Source organism: Gobius niger (genome assembly GCF_951799975.1).
Source record: "Gobius niger genome assembly, chromosome: 24".
NCBI classification, from domain to species: Eukaryota; Metazoa; Chordata; class Actinopteri; order Gobiiformes; family Gobiidae; genus Gobius; species Gobius niger.
This window is the reverse complement of record NC_136875.1, coordinates 15,471,994-15,489,493: the sequence shown is the minus strand read 5'-3', so window position 1 is coordinate 15,489,493 and position 17,500 is coordinate 15,471,994. Positions and strand designations below refer to the sequence as shown.

General features: G+C 37.0%; 1 protein-coding gene across 3 annotated transcripts in view; it reads right to left on the bottom strand.

Moving 5' to 3' along the window:
- The window catches only part of LOC306982392 (transcription factor COE3), a gene marked incomplete at its 5' end in the record, with an annotated part of 186,245 nt that overhangs the window by 112,444 nt on the left and 56,301 nt on the right, over nt 1-17,500 (bottom strand). For all 3 annotated transcript variants that reach the window (XM_079582318.1, XM_079582320.1, XM_079582319.1), the window contains one exon: nt 16,852-16,920. In XM_079582318.1, the coding sequence (XP_079438444.1) occupies nt 16,852-16,920 (69 nt within the window). The remainder of the gene's footprint in view (nt 1-16,851; nt 16,921-17,500) is intronic.

Sequence of the window (17,500 nt, the reverse complement as noted above, 5' to 3'; positions counted from 1 at the left end):
AGATATTTTTGTACTTTCTACTTTGAATACTGATTTTCTACAGCAAATACTTCATGCCTTTCACTTGGTTTGATCAGTCGTGTCTGTGCTTTTACTCAAGTAATGAAAGCGTAGCACATCATAGCATAGCATCATATTAGCCTTTAGCTGCTAACTGCTAACACAGGAGCTAATCAGCGTCTGTTTCAGAGTTTCAGGTGGATTTGAGCTACACACTGGGCAGACTCTGTGTGGACGTTGTGTGTAGTTAAAGATCTGTAGGACGTTGCAGTTTAACCTCTTAACTCCCGCCTGAACCGAGAGGAGCTTTGTCCGCACGTCATCAGATTTTTTTCCAGCATTTTTTTTGTGGGGTATTCAACTCATTTTTGTAACTTTTTGGTCATTTTTTTTGTCTTTTTTTTGTCCATTTTTTTTTGTCACATTTTGTCATTTTTTTGTCATTTTTTTGTAAATTTTTTGTCACATTTTTGTCAATTTTTTTGTCATTTTTTTGTCATTTTTTTGTAATTTTTTGTAATTTTTTTGTCTTTTTTTTGTAAATTTTGTGTCATTTTTTTGTCATTTTTTTGTCATTTTTTTGTCACATTTTTATCACATTTTTATCTTTGTTTTGTCATTTTTTGTCATTTTTTTGTCATTTTTTGTAAATTTTTTGTCATTTTTTTGTCACGTTTTTGTCATTTTTTGTCATTTTTTTGTCACATTTTTGTCATTTTTTTGTCACATTTTTTATCACATTTTTATCTTTTTTTTGTCATTTTTTTGTCATTTTTTGTCATTTTTTTTGTCACATTTTCGTCATTTTTTTGGCAAATTTTTTATCACGTTTTTGTATTTTTTTGTCCATTTTTTGTCCATTTCCTGTGACATTTTTGCCACTTTTTCATCCATTTTTCGTCACTTTTTTGTCAATGTTTTCTCACTTTTTGTCACATTTCAATCATTGTTTTCGTCTCAGTTTTTTTGCTATTTTCACAGCTTTTTTCCAGAAGCTTTTGGATTGGGGTAAAGCAAAACTTGAGAAAAAGTGCTCGGTTCAGGTGGGAGTTAAGGGGTTAACTCAGATCAGCAGTTCGGTCTGAAAGCCCCTAATCGGAGCTAACTGTTTGCTAACAACAACATGGCAGCCAAAGGTCGACCTCCTGCTCCTCCTCTGCTGCAGCTGAAGAACATTGGGATCACTGTCATGTGACTGGGACGAGACTGGTTCTTTTAGAAAGACACAGGTGTAACAAAAACAGTTTGTTCAAACACCTGCACGGGGCCGTGAAACTGTTGTTGTTATACCGAGAGTCGGGCTGAAACGACTAATCGATTATTGAAACTATTTTAGTAATCGGTTAATCATTTTCTGGTTCACACAGACTCAAATAGAGCATAAAAGATATGAAAATGTAGGATTATTAATGAAAACCTACTTTGTTTTTCATAGTAAAGGTCTGTAGTGTTTTGTACATTGTAAATTTCCTAAATATCCGTCTGTGTCTCGTCCAATCAGAAGCAGAATTAGCACAAAGAGCCTCCAACAAACATTCACTTTAAGTTTCCTCCATCAACACGTCCTCAAACGGCGCCACTTTAGCTTTATGTGATAATTCTTTTTTAAAAATCCAATTTTCCTCCACCATTCACAGCCAAGTGATTAATCGATTAATCGTAAAAATATTCGATAGATTAATTGATGGCAGAATAATCGTTAGTTGCAGCCCTAACCGAGAGTCTAACCGGCCCTCCATCATCAAACTCTGGCCCTCGAGATGATTTTGAGAAACATTATGACCCAAATCAGAGCTCAAATGCCTGTTAAAGTGCTCTAGAAATGTTAAAAATACTGTCAATTCCTTAAAATGTCTTAGCAGAGCGCCCTTTAAGTCCATAATCCTAAAAGAAAACTCTAAGAATACTAAGAAATGACTTAAATCTACTTGAATTAAGAGATTAAATATAAAGATTGAGTAGATTTGGTCTGGCCCTAAGGCAGATAAATGGAACAAGCACACGTTCTTTCTTAATTATTTGATTATTTTGTAAAATTTCAAGTGAAAAATAAATATGTTTTACAGTAAAAGTTAATCTGTTTCATTTCCGGTGGGATTTCTGTTTGTTCCTTTGGTATTGGTGTTTTTATCTGATCTTAGATTAGCTCAAACCGACTCAAATTTAGCATAAAAAAAACCTTTATTGAAGCGATTTATCCAGTATATGATGTACAACACTGGCATATGTGGAAAGTGATGATTTACTTCAATGGCTTCAATTGGAGGGTCCGGCCCTTGGTCTTTTGGCGATGAAGAAAACCGGCTCCACTGAGCAAACCTGCCTCCCCCTGGTTTGGACCATTTTTGAAACAAGACACAATGAATGTAATAAAAGAACTGGCTGTACTGGAAAATAGCCTAGTTGGATCAGACTTCACATGTAAACGTACTGACTGAAAGCCCCAGCTCCACATCTGTATTTCATCGTTACTATTCAATTCTTACAAAGACAAAACATCAAATTATGCACCAAAAGAATGTTTATAAATCTGTTTTAGTCAAGAAAGGTGAAAGCCTGAGTGCAAAGAGGCTGGAGGAAGATCTGAAGACGAAAAGGGCTTCAGAAATACACTATGCAAAAAACAAAGCAAACTAGTGCATGATGGGAAATGTAGGCGATCTGAAACGGATGAATCTTCAGTCTGATACTAAAGGAGAAAGTGCAGCTCTGCAGATGTTGTTCCCACACGTCTGTGCTCCTCGTCCGCTGCTCATCGCGCCCAAGGAGGTCGAAGGTCAACCCGGGCTCTATTTTTACCCCACAGTTTATCTTCAGTGGTTTATGAGAAAGCACATGTCAGTGTCGTGGCGAACACTGTGTGCAGAGAGGTGGAGCAGTGTGGGCGTGTCCACTCAAAGTACTGGAGTATTTACTGTGGAAAGTACTGGAGTATTTACTGTGGAGAGTGCTGGAGTATTTACTGTGGAAAGTACTGGAGTGTTTACTAAAGTACTGGAGTATTTACTGTGGAAAGTACTGGAGTATTTACTGTGGAAAGTACTGGACTATTTACTGTGGAAAGTACTGGAGTGTTTATTAAAGTACTGGACTATTTACTGTGGAAAGTACTGGAGTGTTTACTAAAGTACTGGAGTATTTACTGTGGAACGTACTGGAGTGTTTACTAAAGTACTGGAGTATTTACTGTGGAAAGTACTGGAGTGTTTACTGTGAAACGTACTGGAGTGTTTACTAAAGTACTGGAGTATTTACTGTGGAGAGTACTGGAGTATTTACTGTGGAAAGTACTGGAGTGTTTACTGTGGAACGTACTGGAGTATTTACTGTGGAACGTACTGGAGTATTTACTGTGGAAAGTACTGGAGTATTTACTGTGGAGAGTACTGGAGTATTTACTGTGGAACGTACTGGAGTATTTACTGTGGAACGTACTGGAGTATTTACTAAAGTACTGGAGTATTTACTGTGGAAAGTATGGAGTATTTACTGTGGAACGTACTGGAGTATTTACTGTGGAAAGTACTGGAGTGTTTACTGTGGAAAGTACTGGAGTATTTACTGTGGAACGTACTGGAGTATTTACTGTGGAACGTACTGGAGTATTTACTGTGGAGAGTACTGGAGTATTTACTGTGGAAAGTACTAGAGTATTCAAAGTAGAAAGTACAAATGTAAGTAAATGTTTAGAAAAGTCACTTTAAGAGAATGTGCCTGGATTCCCGTCTGTGCAGCGACACGACCGGGCAAACCTTCTTCCTTGTTGTGAGTCGGTGGCATTGACACAGCGCCACCTGCTGTTCATAGAGAGTGCTTTAGAAGGCTTTTACAAATGAAACTTCAGGAGCTCTCGGGCTTTCCCACAAACAGCCTCCATATTGTATTACTTTCAAACTAAATGGAAACGCAGGGACAGAGTCAAACTCAGGTCTGTCCTGGGTAAAGTGGTGAGTGCTCAAAATAATGCTCAAGACAAAGCGAATCAAAACAAGACTTAAAAATAATACTCAAGACAAAGCGAGTCACAACAAGACTTAAAAATAATACTCAAGACAAAGCGAATCAAAACAAGACTTAAAAATAATACTCAAGACAAAGCGAATCAAAACAAGACTTAAAAATAATACTCAAGACAAAGCGAATCAAAACAAGACTTAAAAATAATACTCAAGACAAAGCGAGTCAAAACAAGACTTAAAAATAATACTCAAGACAAAGCGAGTCACAACAAGACTTAAAAATAATACTCAAGACAAAGCGAGTCACAACAAGACTTAAAAATAATACTCAAGACAAAGCGAATCAAAACAAGACTTAAAAATAATACTCAAGACAAAGCGAGTCACAACAAGACTTAAAAATAATACTCAAGACAAAGCGAGTCACAACAAGACTTAAAAATAATACTCAAGACAAAGCGAATCAAAACAAGACTTAAAAATAATACTCAAGACAAAGCGAGTCACAACAAGACTTAAAAATAATACTCAAGACAAAGCGAGTCACAACAAGACTTAAAAATAATACTCAAGACAAAGCGAATCAAAACAAGACTTAAAAATAATACTCAAGACAAAGCGAGTCAAAACAAGACTTAAAAATAATACTCAAGACAAAGCGAATCAAAACAAGACTTAAAAATAATACTCAAGACAAAGCGAATCAAAACAAGACTTAAAAATAATACTCAAGACAAAGCGAGTCAAAACAAGACTTAAAAATAATACTCAAGACAAAGCGAATCAAAACAAGACTTAAAAATAATACTCAAGACAAAGCGAGTCAAAACAAGACTTAAAAATAATACTCAAGACAAAGCGAATCAAAACAAGACTTAAAAATAATACTCAAGACAAAGCGAATCAAAACAAGACTTAAAAATAATACTCAAGACAAAGCGAGTCAAAACAAGACTTAAAAATAATACTCAAGACAAAGCGAATCAAAACAAGACTTAAAAATAACACTCAAGACAAAGCGAGTCAAAACAAGACTTAAAAATAATACTCAAGACAAAGCGAATCAAAACAAGACTTAAAAATAATACTCAAGACAAAGCGAATCAAAACAAGACTTAAAAATAATACTCAAGACAAAGCGAATCAAAACAAGACTTAAAAATAATACTCAAGACAAAGCGAATCAAAACAAGACTTAAAAATAATACTCAAGACAAAGCGAATCAAAACAAGACTTAAAAATAATACTCAAGACAAAGCGAATCAAAACAAGACTTAAAAATAATACTCAAGACAAAGCGAATCAAAACAAGACTTAAAAATAATACTCAAGACAAAGCGAATCAAAACAAGACTTAAAAATAATACTCAAGACAAAGCGAATCAAAACAAGACTTAAAAATAGTGCTCAAGACAAAGCGAATCAAAACAAGACTTAAAAATAATACTCAAGACAAAGCGAATCAAAAGACTTAAAAATAATACTCAAGACAAAGCGAATCAAAACAAGACTTAAAAATAATGCTCAAGACAAAGCGAGTCAAAACAAGACTTAAAAATAATACTCAAGACAAAGCGAATCAAAACAAGACTTAAAAATAATACTCAAGACAAAGCGAGTCAAAACAAGACTTAAAAATAATGCTCAAGACAAAGCGAGTCAAAACAAGACTTAAAAATAATGCTCAAGACAAAGCGAGTCAAAACAAGACTTAAAAATAATGCTCAAGACAAAGCGAATCAAAACAAGACTTAAAAATAATGCTCAAGACAAAGCGAGTCAAAACAAGACTTAAAAATAATGCTCAAGACAAAGCGAGTCAAAACAAGACTTAAAAATAATGCTCAAGACAAAGCGAGTCAAAACAAGACTTAAAAATAATGCTCAAGACAAAGCGAGTCAAAACAAGACTTAAAAATAATACTCAAGACAAAGCGAATCAAAACAAGACTTCAAAATGCATTTAACTGAAGGTATTATATCTACACTCTTGCCTCTTACTGTAATTGATTAATTTTCTGTTGATGTTTTTATTGATTGTATTTGTTTTTCTTATATTTTATGCTGCTTTAACTGTGAAGCACTTTGAATTGCCTTGTGTATGAATTGTGCTCTACAAATAAACTTGCCTTGCCGTGAGTCTTCATCTTTACAGTGGGTTTACTGTGACTTTATTAGCGGGGGGTTCTGTCCTTGCCCTCCCCCCCAGAACTGTACAAATATGATGTAATTATGTTATAGGCGGTCACGTGACAGTTGTATGATTAATGTATTATATGTGTGGCCCTACAGATCAGTTTGTCTCAGGGGCCCCAGGTCTCAGCTCCGCCCCTGCAGCCCCTCAGCTCCGCCCCTGCAGCCCCTCAGCTCCGCCCCTGCAGCCCCTCAGCTCCGCCCCTGCAGCCCCTCAGCTCCGCCCCTGCAGCCCCTCAGGTTCCATCTGTGAAACCCTAAACTGTGCAGTATAAATCAGTATATTTGTGACTCTGTTCCTTCGAGTGGAGCTTTGGGCTTGAATCTTAAACTGTGAGATTATCCCGCGCTCCTCAAGGCTCTGGTCTCTTCTTCACGCTTTGTGTTGTTTCTAAGTGGAGGTGAAACACAAAGCAGATGATTGAGAGAGAGAGAGGGAATGTAAATATCGAGGGACTACTGTGGACCAACACTGACCGCATCCTGAACAACAGCCCTGGGATCTGAACAATCTGTCCCAAATTTAGCGTAGACTTCCACAAACACATATTTTAACCTCTCACCCCCAGGAAAAGATTATCTTCGGTTCGGCTTTAGCCAAATCTAAAAGCTTCTCGACTGGAGAGCGACAGTGTAACGCCTCATTTGAACGCTTAAGCCGACAAAAGGGATTCTGACTTTTTCTCATGTTGTTGCCGTGTTTTTGTCACATTTTTGTTGCTTTTTCAGGGCTTGTTTTGTGGCTTGATGTGTTTTTTTGTCACGTTTTTAAACCTCTGAACTCCCGCCTGAACCGAGAGGATCTTTTTCCTCAATAATTTTTTTTTTTGATGTTCAACTCATTTTTGTCACATTTTTGTCATTTTTTTCCACATTTTTGTCATTTTTTCGTCAATTTTTTGTAAAAAAAAAATCACATTTTTATCAAATTTTTTTGGTCATTTTTTTTTTTAATTTTATCAAAAAAAAATTGTCACATTTTTGTCATTTTTTTGTCTTTTTTTTGTCAATTTTTGCAATTTTTGTCATTTTTTCATCAAATTTTGTAAATTTTTTGTCACGTTTTTGTCAGTTTCTTGTATTTCTTTGTATTTTTTTTCTTCTAATTTTCATCAATTTTTTGTAATTTTTTAACAAATTTTTGTTACATTTTTGTCACATTTTTCATCCCTTTTTTGTCAATGTTTTCTCACTTTTTGTCACATTTCCATCCTTGTTTTCGTCTCAGTTTTGTCGCTATTTTCACAGCTTTTTTTCCAGAGGCTTTTGGATTTGGGTAAAGCCAAACTGGAGAAAATGTGCTCGGTTCAGGCGGGAGTTAAAGGCTTAAGTCACTTTTTGTGGCTTTTTTCTATTGCTTTGTTGTTGTGTTTGACATGGGGTTTTTTTTGTCACTTTTTCGTTCTTTAATGTCATGTTTTCGTCACGTTTTTTTGGTCACTTTTTGTTCCAGCACATTTTTGTTCCGTTTGCCTCCACTATTTTCATGCTTTTCATTTAAGCTCTTAGATTTGGGTAGAGCTTGGTTAAGGTGGAGGGTAAGAAGTTAAGGAGACCGGTGGCCCTTCTGTGCTCTTCCAGAATGGACTTATGGCCAGTCCGCCCCTGAACGCATCTTCAAGAAGCATCAACAACACCCGCAGGTGGAAAAGTCCGTTCTTCTTCTGCTTTATAACAGTTTGTCCGTTTGTCCACCCTCACCTGTGGTCTCCTGGGATGGTTTGGTTCCCTGAGTGAGATGATCGTTGGCCCCTCAGGCCCCTCTTAAAACAATATTCAAGGGCATGGCATTAAAAAAGGCATAATAATTAAGTCTGTATAATAATATTAGTATCATCCCGTACAAATGAACCTGCCTCCGCCTCATCCATTTTCCATGACCCCCCCTGCAGTGGCGCCCCCTCTGGCCGGGCCTGTAATTGGATCTGGGGTTGAGCTCCGGGGAGACGACATCAGCCCCTGCGGCGCCCGCCGGGAAACCCCTCCTCCGCTCCCCCCGGTGCAGTGTGGGAGCTCCCAGCGTGCACCTGGGCCGCCTGGGGGTGAAGGAGTGAGGCCTCGTCTGCGGCAGGTCTGACGCCGGGACTCGGACCTCGGAGCGGACTCAGCAGATCTGCCGTATCCGCACATTAACGCGGACATTAAACGCCTCTAACGGGGCCATAAACTCCCCCATTACCCACAATGCACTGGCCCCGTGTGCGCGGCGTAATGGCCGCCGCGCACACGGGGCCCGACCTTACGGCGCTTTAGAGCCGCCGCACATCCTTATACCTCACATTTACAAAGACACGCGGCGACACGCGACCCCGAAGATCCAACAGCGCCGCTCGTTAGACTTTACTGAGGAGGAAGCTGCGTTTTTACAACCCGAGACACCGATGTGAGATAAATACACTTTTACTTACAAATACTGTAGAAGAATTGGACAGAACGGGCAAACACAGAATGATACTTGATCGTGTAGCACTTCACGTAGCCATATTTAAATAGGGGAAACGTGGAAGAGCTTCACCTGGTTTGGACTTACACGTTTGTTAAACTCTGACCACCCGCCTGAACCAAATGCATTCTGTCCTCTTTGGCTGTTATATCGGTCTGTGTAACACCTCAGTTGAAAGCTAAGACCCACGAAACTGATCTTTTTCCTCGCGTTGTTGCTGTGTTGTGTCACCTTTTATATGTTTTTTTTTGGTCACATTTTTGTTGAGTTTTTGTATTTTTTTTAGGTTGAGTTTTTGTCACATTTTTGTCACATTTTGTTTTAATTTTTGTCACATTTTTGTCACATTTTGTTTTAATTTTTGTCACATTTTTGTTGAATTTTTGTCACATTTTTGTTTAATTTTTGTTTAATTTTTGTCACTTTTTGGTTGAATTTTTGTCTTTTTTTTGTTGAATTTTTGTCACATTTTGGTTGAATTTTTGTCACATTTTTGTTGAATTTTTGTTGAATTTTATCACATTTTTGTGTAATTTTTGTCTTTTTTTTGTTGAATTTTTGTCTTTTTTTTGTTGAATTTTTGTCACATTTTGGTTGAATTTTTGTCACATTTTTGTTGAATTTTTGTTGAATTTTTGTCACTTTTTTGTTGAGTTTTTGGTTGAATTTTTGTTGAATTTTTGTCACATTTTTGTTGAATTTTTGTCACTTTTTGGTTGAATTTTTTGTTGAATTTTTGTCACATTTTTGCTGAGTCACATTTTTGTTGAATTTTTGTTTAATTTTTATCACATTTTTGTTGAATTTTTGTTTAATTTTTATCACATTTTTGTTGAATTTTTGTTTAATTTTTATCACATTTTTGTTGAATTTTTGTTTAATTTTTATCACATTTTTGTTGAATTTTTGTCACATTTTTGTCACTTTTTGGTTGAATTTTTGTTGAATTTTTGTTGAATTTTTGTTGAATTTTTGTCACTTTTTTGTTGAATTTTTGTTGAATTTTTGTTGAATTTTTGTCACATTTTTGTTGAGTTTTTGTCACATTTTTGTTGAATTTTTGTTGAATTTTTGTCACATTTTTGTTGAGTTTTTGTCACTTTTTGGTTGAATTTTTGTTGAATTTTTGTTGAATTTTTGTCACTTTTTTGTTGAATTTTTGTTGAATTTTTCTCACATTTTTGTTGAGTTTTTGTTTAACTTTATCACATTTTTGTTGAATTTTTGTCACTTTTTGGTTGAATTTTTGTCACATTTTTTGTTGAATTTTTGTCACTTTTTGGTTGAATTTTTGTCACATTTTTGTTGAATTTTTCTCACATTTTTGCTGAGTCACATTTTTGTTGCATTTACATCCTTGTTTTCTTCTCATTTTTTGTGGCTGTTTTGGTGCTTTTTTCCCCAAGAAGCTTTTTGATTCGGGTAAAGCCAAACTTGCGAAAATGGGATCCGTTCAGGTGGGAGTTAAGAGGTTAAGTGTGACGTCACAACTTCCGGGTCCGAGCAGACCGGCCAATATGCAAGAAAAAGAAAAAAAAAAACACTTAAAAACAAAAATTCCGAACCCACTGCGAAAAAAGTCATATTTACTAAAGTAGCTGCTGTGCCGTTAGCATTTATCTCTAACCCGGATGGTGTGATGTTGGTAAATATGACTTTTACAGCAGTAGGTTCATGTTTGGCTCATGGTTCTGATAAATAAGTCTGTTCAGTAACTCTCAGGTACACATGAACTCGTCTAAGCTCAGGTAAGAACATGTCTCAGTGTGTAAAAACGGTGGCCTGTTCCTTTAAAAGACGTAAAGGGAGTTTTTCATGGTAAATAATGGGTGGATGTTGTATTTAAACCACAGTTACATTATTAACTGGTTCAATCTGCACGTGCACCAAACCAGGACCAAACTCAAATGTCGACTTTCTCCAATTTCTAAACCAATTGTTTGTGAATGAATAGTTTTTTCCCACAATGCCTTTCTGTGGTGCGTTGCCCGCTCAGATTTATGAAGGCGTTTAGAGGCGGTTTACTGCGATCCGAGAGTCTGTGGTCAGAGTCCCCACGCCTCGCCGCAGTAAATCTCACACGAGTCGCGCCCGTCATGGAGGCAGATGTATGGAAATGAGCTGCCGGATACAAGTCCACACCGCAGCTCCGATAAAGACAAAGACAGGGCAGATTCCTAAAGCTGCAGCGGTCAGTGTGGAGAGTCAAGTCCAGTTTCTTTACCAGGTTTATTCTCTGAGACTTCCAACATCATGCATCCTTTCCATCCTGTTATTCTGTCACTCCCTCATTAAAAACATGGCTGAAGTGTTGCCTTGGCACATTCACGTATTTCTGAGTAATCTGTAAAAACTCTGATGGCGGCCATTTTAGGGATAGGTTTGCCTGAGTCCTCCTAGGAACGCCCCCACCTCCTGGAGACGCCTCCGAGCTTTCGTCACCAGCCGAGTTCTTAAAGAGACAGAGGCCTATTTCAAGACATTCACTACAGCCATTTTGAGAGAGACATTTTATACAAGGCAGTTATTCTAATTTACTGCATTTACAGACCAACAGAAGGTTTGTCATCATTGTAGTGTGATATAGACTGGTGCTATGGGACTGAAAAAAGCAGAACACCCCCTCTTTAAAGCAATATCTGACCTTTATTCGCTCCAGAAGACTGCACACTTTACAGGCTCCACTCAAACACATACAGGGTTTAGTCCCTTAATGCCTAAATACTATATCTTAATGCCATAAACACATTTCTTAAAGCCACACTGTGTAGAATTTTACCCAATAAATACAATTGAAATACAAGTATTTATGTCATTGATCTACAGCAGAAGTTTCATGCTGAGATCATTTTTGTTGAATTTTTGTCACATTTTTGTTGAATTTTTGTCAAATTTTTATTGAATTTTTGTCAAATTTTTATTGAATTTTTGTCAATTTTTTGTTGAATTTTTGTCAAATTTTTATTGAATTTTTGTCACATTTTTATTGAATTTTTGTCAATTTTTTGTTGAATTTTTGTCACATTTTTATTGAATTTTTGTCACATTTTTATTGAATTTTTGTCACATTTTTGTTGAATTTTTGTCACATTTTTGTTGAATTTTTGTTGATTTTTTGTCACATTTTTGTTGATTTTTTGTCACATTTTTGTTGAATTTTTATCACATTTTTATTGAATTTTTGTCACATTTTTGTTGAATTTTTGTCACATTTTTGTTGAATTTTTGTCACATTTTTATTGAATTTTTGTCACATTTTTGTTGAATTTTTGTCACATTTTTATTGAATTTTTGTCACATTTTTGTTGAGTTTTTGTCACATTTTTGTCGCGTTTACATCCTTGTTTTCTTCTCATTTTTTGTGGCTGTTTTGGTGCTTTTTTCCCAAGAGCTTTTTGATTCGGGTAAAGCCAAACTGGAGAAAATGGGATCCGTTCAGGTGGGAGTTAAGAGGTTCGTAGAATTTTACCCACTAAATACAATTGAAATACAAGTATTCATGTCATTAATCTACAGCAGGAGTTTGATGCCGATATCTCGTTATTAGAGCGTATATATCGTATATACTTCATGTTCCGTGAGGCACTGGGATACAGGCTTTATGGTATGGCCGTTTCCATAGCGACGGCAGTTCAGTTCTCATCCATACGTCCTATACATTCACAGCGCAGACGTGTTTCCCGTTTCTCTGCCTCGACTCGTCGCATGTGTTTGTGTTAAACAATCTCCATCTTCACCTCTGTCTCTACATCACACCCCCTGCTCCCCCCTGCTCCCCCCCTGCTCCTGCTTTATGGAGGAAAGTGGAGGAAAGGAAAGGTGAATGAGGGACAAAATAAATGTAGAGACATCGCTGTGAAACTGACATCAATGTGAGGTTTTCTTCTATTTTAATGTTTTGTATTTAAACAAAAAAAAAGAAGTTGCTGATATTTGCTAGTATAATGGACCGAGACGGGTTTAAATGTGTGGTTTTGTATCTGAACGGCAGCGAGAGTGAGTGGGAACCCCCTTTTACTCAAACAGCGGTGAGAAATATAGGGTTTTTTCCGTCTTCTGGCCAAAGTCAAACCTCTCCTTGGGCAGACTGACCTGGAGAATCAGGTCCTGCAGTGATTATTGTAATGCACTTTCTGTGGGCGGGACCTGGTGCACTTTAAACCGGCGGCAAATGGTGGAAAACGCTGCAGCTCGTCTGCTCACAAACAACACTCCAGGTCTGCTCTCCTTACACTAGAGCTCATTGAAAACCTTTAACCTCTTAACTCCCGCCTGAACCGAGAGATATTTTTCCTCACGTCATCACATTTTTTTCTCATCATTTTTTTGTTAGGTATTCAATTCATTTTTGTCACTTTTTTGTCTTTTTTTGGTCATTTTTTGGTCCATTTTTTTGTCAATTTTTTTTATACTTTATTTGTAATTTTTTTGCCGTTTTTTCGTCCAATTTTTGTTGAATTTTTGTTGAATTTTTGTCACATTTTTGTTGAATTTTTGTCACATTTTTGTCACATTTTTGTCACATTTTTGTCACATTTTTGTCACTTTTTTGTCTTTTTTTTGTCATTTTTTGTCAATTTTTTTATACTTTATTTGTAATTTTTTTGTCGTTTTTTCGTCCAATTTTTGTTGAATTTTTGTTGAATTTTTGTTGAATTTTTGTTGAATTTTTGTTGAATTTTTGTTGAATTTTTGTTGATTTTTTGTTGAATTTTTGTTGAATTTTTGTTGAATTTTTATCACATTTTTGTTTAGTTTTTGTCACATTATTGTTACATTTTTGTCACTTTTTTGTCTTTTTTTGGTCATTTTTTGTCAATTTTTTATACTTTATTTGTAATTTTTTTGTCGTTTTTTCGTCCAATTTTTGTTGAATTTTTGTTGAATTTTTGTTGAATTTTTGTTGAATTTTTGTTGAATTTTTGTCACATTTTTGTCACATTTTTGTTGATTTTTTGTTGAATTTTTGTTGAATTTTTGTCACATTTTTGTCACATTTTTGTTGATTTTTTGTTGATTTTTTGTTGATTTTTTGTTGATTTTTTGTTGAATTTTTGTCACATTTTGGTTGTTGTTGTTTTTTTTGTCACTTTTTTGTTGATTTTTTTTTTTTTGTCACTTTTGTCACATTTTTGTCACATTTTTGTCGAGCTTTAGTTGAATTTTTGTTGAATTTTTGTCACTTTTTTATTGATTTTTTGTCACATTTTTGTTGAATTTTTGTCACATTTTTATTGAGTTTTTGTCTCTTTTTTGTTGCGTTTACATCCTTGCTTTCTTCTTATTTTTTGTGGCCATTTTCCTGTTTTTTCCAAGAAGCTTTTTGATTAGGGCAAAGCCAAACTGGAGGAAATGGGATCCGTTCAGGTGGGAGTTAAGAGGTAGAAAAATAATCATGAATTTACGGCCTCACGTGTTTTCCTGTTTCTGAACCACACTTTACCCTCGTGTTAACTCCATGTTGTGATGATGAGGGACTTTTATGGAACAAGAGCTGCTTATTCATCAAAGGGGTTTCCTGAAAATGATATTGACTTTATGAATGAAGAAGAAGATGTGTGTAAACTGTGATTCTGAAGAAGCGTGGGAAAGAGGAGGGAGCCGCCATGTTGGACAATCCCAGACTAATCATCTGTAATGGCACATTATTCCTCATTAATGCCCCGCTCTGTGGAGGTCCAGGAGAGAAGGTCCCATATCGGGTACTCTCAGACTCCATCCTGTACTTAAGGGCCCGTCGATACGCCTTTGTAAAACACAAACTGCAGTTCATTAGGAATCGATGGGCTCGATGGAGAGTGGAGTTTGTTTTTCGTAAAGATCTGCTTTAAATCCGTCCGTCAATGTGAGGTCGATGGGCCGCGGTCAGCAGAGAAGAGGAGGACAGAGACACTCCAGAACATACTAAACTAATCCAACTCAGAAGAGGAGGAGGGAGAGGGAAACACTCCAGAACACACTAAACTAATCCAACTCAGAAGAGGACGGAGAGGGAAACACTCCAGAACATACTAAACTAGAGTCCACATGAGAAAAGTCTGACATCAGTTCCGATCAAACCAGTCCAGACCATCCCAAGTAAAACCAGAGCCGGTCCAGATCACCTCCACCTCCTACTTTCAGAGCACTGACAATTATTTTGAACCTGATCTAAAACACACAATTTATTCGTAAAAAAAAAACTATTTTCAGCTTTGAACATCAGCCATTTACATCATTATCAAAAAAACTATTTGCGATGTGAATACTGTACAGTACTGTGTGTAATATGTTATATAAAGACTATGTTTTATTTTTCATGCTGAAGATGAACTTATAAAACATCACGGTGCTCAGTTATTACACTTCAGCTTCATCAGCAACGAGACACAAACCTGCGAACTCGGGATGAAACGACCAATCATTCATCGACGACTAATCGATTATTGAAATAGTCGACAACTATTATTATTATTATTATAGTCATCGATTAGTCGTTTTCTGGCTCACACAGACGTAAATGGAGCAAAAATAGGTCATACCGCCTTTGCGATGCCCAATCCCGTCAGACCTGGGAAGCTCAGCAGGGAAGGGCCTGGTCGGTGCTTGGATGGGAGACCGTTTGGAAACACTAGGAAGCCTAGTGAATGTAGAGAGTTAGTGAGTGGTTGGTGGTGGTCGGAGGGGTCGATGGCGCAGACTGGTTGCCTCGCTTCCGTCAGTCTACCCCAGGGCAGCTGTGGCTACAATAGTAGCTCACCACCACTGAGTATGGAGTGAATGAATAATGCAATGTAAAGCGTCTTTGAGTGTTCAGAAAAGCGCTGTATAAAACCAATGCATTATAAAAATTACTCAAAAAATGTAGCACTTTTGATGAAAACCTACTTTGTTTTTAGAGTCTGTAGTGTTTTGTACATTGTAAATTTCATGAATAGAGCCTCCAGCAAACATTTCCCTTTAGTTTACTCCAGCAGCGCCACTTAACCTCTATGTGATAAAAGAAAAATATTTTTTTAAATCCTAAACCATTCACAGCCAAGCGATTAATGGTAAAAATAATCGACAGATTAATCGATAACAAGATAATCGCGAGTTGCAGCCCTCCTGCGATCCACTTTATTTCTTTACATTTCCAAAGTGCTGCACATTAGACCGACAGTGCACTACAAAAAGTGAATATCAAGCATTGTCTTAAATGACTTGAATTGAGGAAATGTTTCTTCTTTTGAGCGGTTTTCACTCATTCAGACACTTTTCCTGATCGGACCGAGTTTCCTTTGCTTGTTTGAGGACATTTCAGACCAGTTCTAGGGTAAATCTCGCTTGAAATAAGAAAGTAAAATTGATCAGACCAATTTTCTTTCCCCATTGGCAAAGAAAATGACCTGAAATAAGGACGAAATGTATCGAAACGAGTCAGAAACATCTCAGAACAAGTGAAATAATCCAGGACAAATGCCCAACAACTTCTTAACCAGTCAAAACAACTAAAATTTGGATTATTGTGCTCACATTGAGATGTTTATACTGATCTAGTTAAATACTATTTGCAGTGTATAGGACAAAATTAAATCAAGTGAAACCAAACTAATCAATCAACTAAAAACATCAATGATTAAGAACAAATAAGAGGCATCCTTAGTTTTTATCATTTTCAAGTTAAAGTGTTGCTCTCACACCATCAAACTCCATGAATACATTCTCCCAATCACAAGCTGAACCCGCCTCATATTCACGTCAGACGCAGTGAGGACGTTACAGTCACGCAGAACAATGACCCCGTCCAACTCCTTATTATCGGTGGCTGTGCAGCTCGAGACACACCAGGAGAATGTGAACAGACAAACATGATTCCCCTGAGGACACTTCTGATTGGCCAAAGGAATTAGGCTCGATCATTCTGATTGGAGAACATGTCTGTCACTCAATCTGAGGTTCAGTTACAGCTCAAACCTCCATGTGACGAAGGTTAATCGTGCAGCAATAATAATGTGATAAACTGACTCTTTTTATACCTGACGTCCTTCCCCCAGGGGTCCCCGCACCTCTGCTTGGGAAACACTGAAGTCAACTCACTGGCCTTATTATGAAATGTCATGTTTCTGTGCTATACTGGGAGTACTTTCAGTCTGAGCAGAGTTTGTTTATGCAGGATTCAAGAGCAGACAACACGAGCCCAGACGAAGCTCAGACACCAGCATCATCATCATCAGCACCAGCATCATCACCATCATCATCAGCACCAGTGAGTGTAAAGAGCAGCTGGTTCTTACCGGTCGATGATCACCGGGTCCGACGGCGTCTCGTTACGATTCCCACAGCTTTTCTTATCGCAGCACCGGCTGAAACACACGGGAAGAACAGTCACAAACCACGAGAAACAGGGGGAAAGATAGAAGCACAGACTGAAGCTGTAGTGAAGCTCGGTAGAGAGAAGTTTCACTTTTGTTTCCAGGTTTCTACAGCAGCAGCAAGTCAAATTTAAAGGGATATTTCAGGATTTTTGACATAGGGCCTCATTTCCTCGTTATCCAGAGTGTTGCTGGGGATATTTTGTTGTAATTCATGTAGTTCTTATATTATATTTGAAGAGTTACGTGTTGCTAGGCTAGTGCTAGGCTAGTGCATGTCTATGGTATCAGCTAGCCTGCATTAAAAACAGTGTGACCCGCTCCACAGGGCACCTGAGTCACTTATAACACCAGACTAACCATATAAATGTCTGTGTCCATCAGAAAGCTGAGACCTACAAAAGTGATTGTAGCTTTTTGTCAAGTCGCCGCATTTTTGTGATATTTTTGTTGTTTTTTCATTACTTTTTTGTGGCTTTTTGTGGTGTTTTTGTCACATTTTTTCCATAGTTTTTTGTTGTGTTTTTGTCATGCTTTTGTGGCCTTTTCGTTGGTTTGCTGTCGTGTTTTT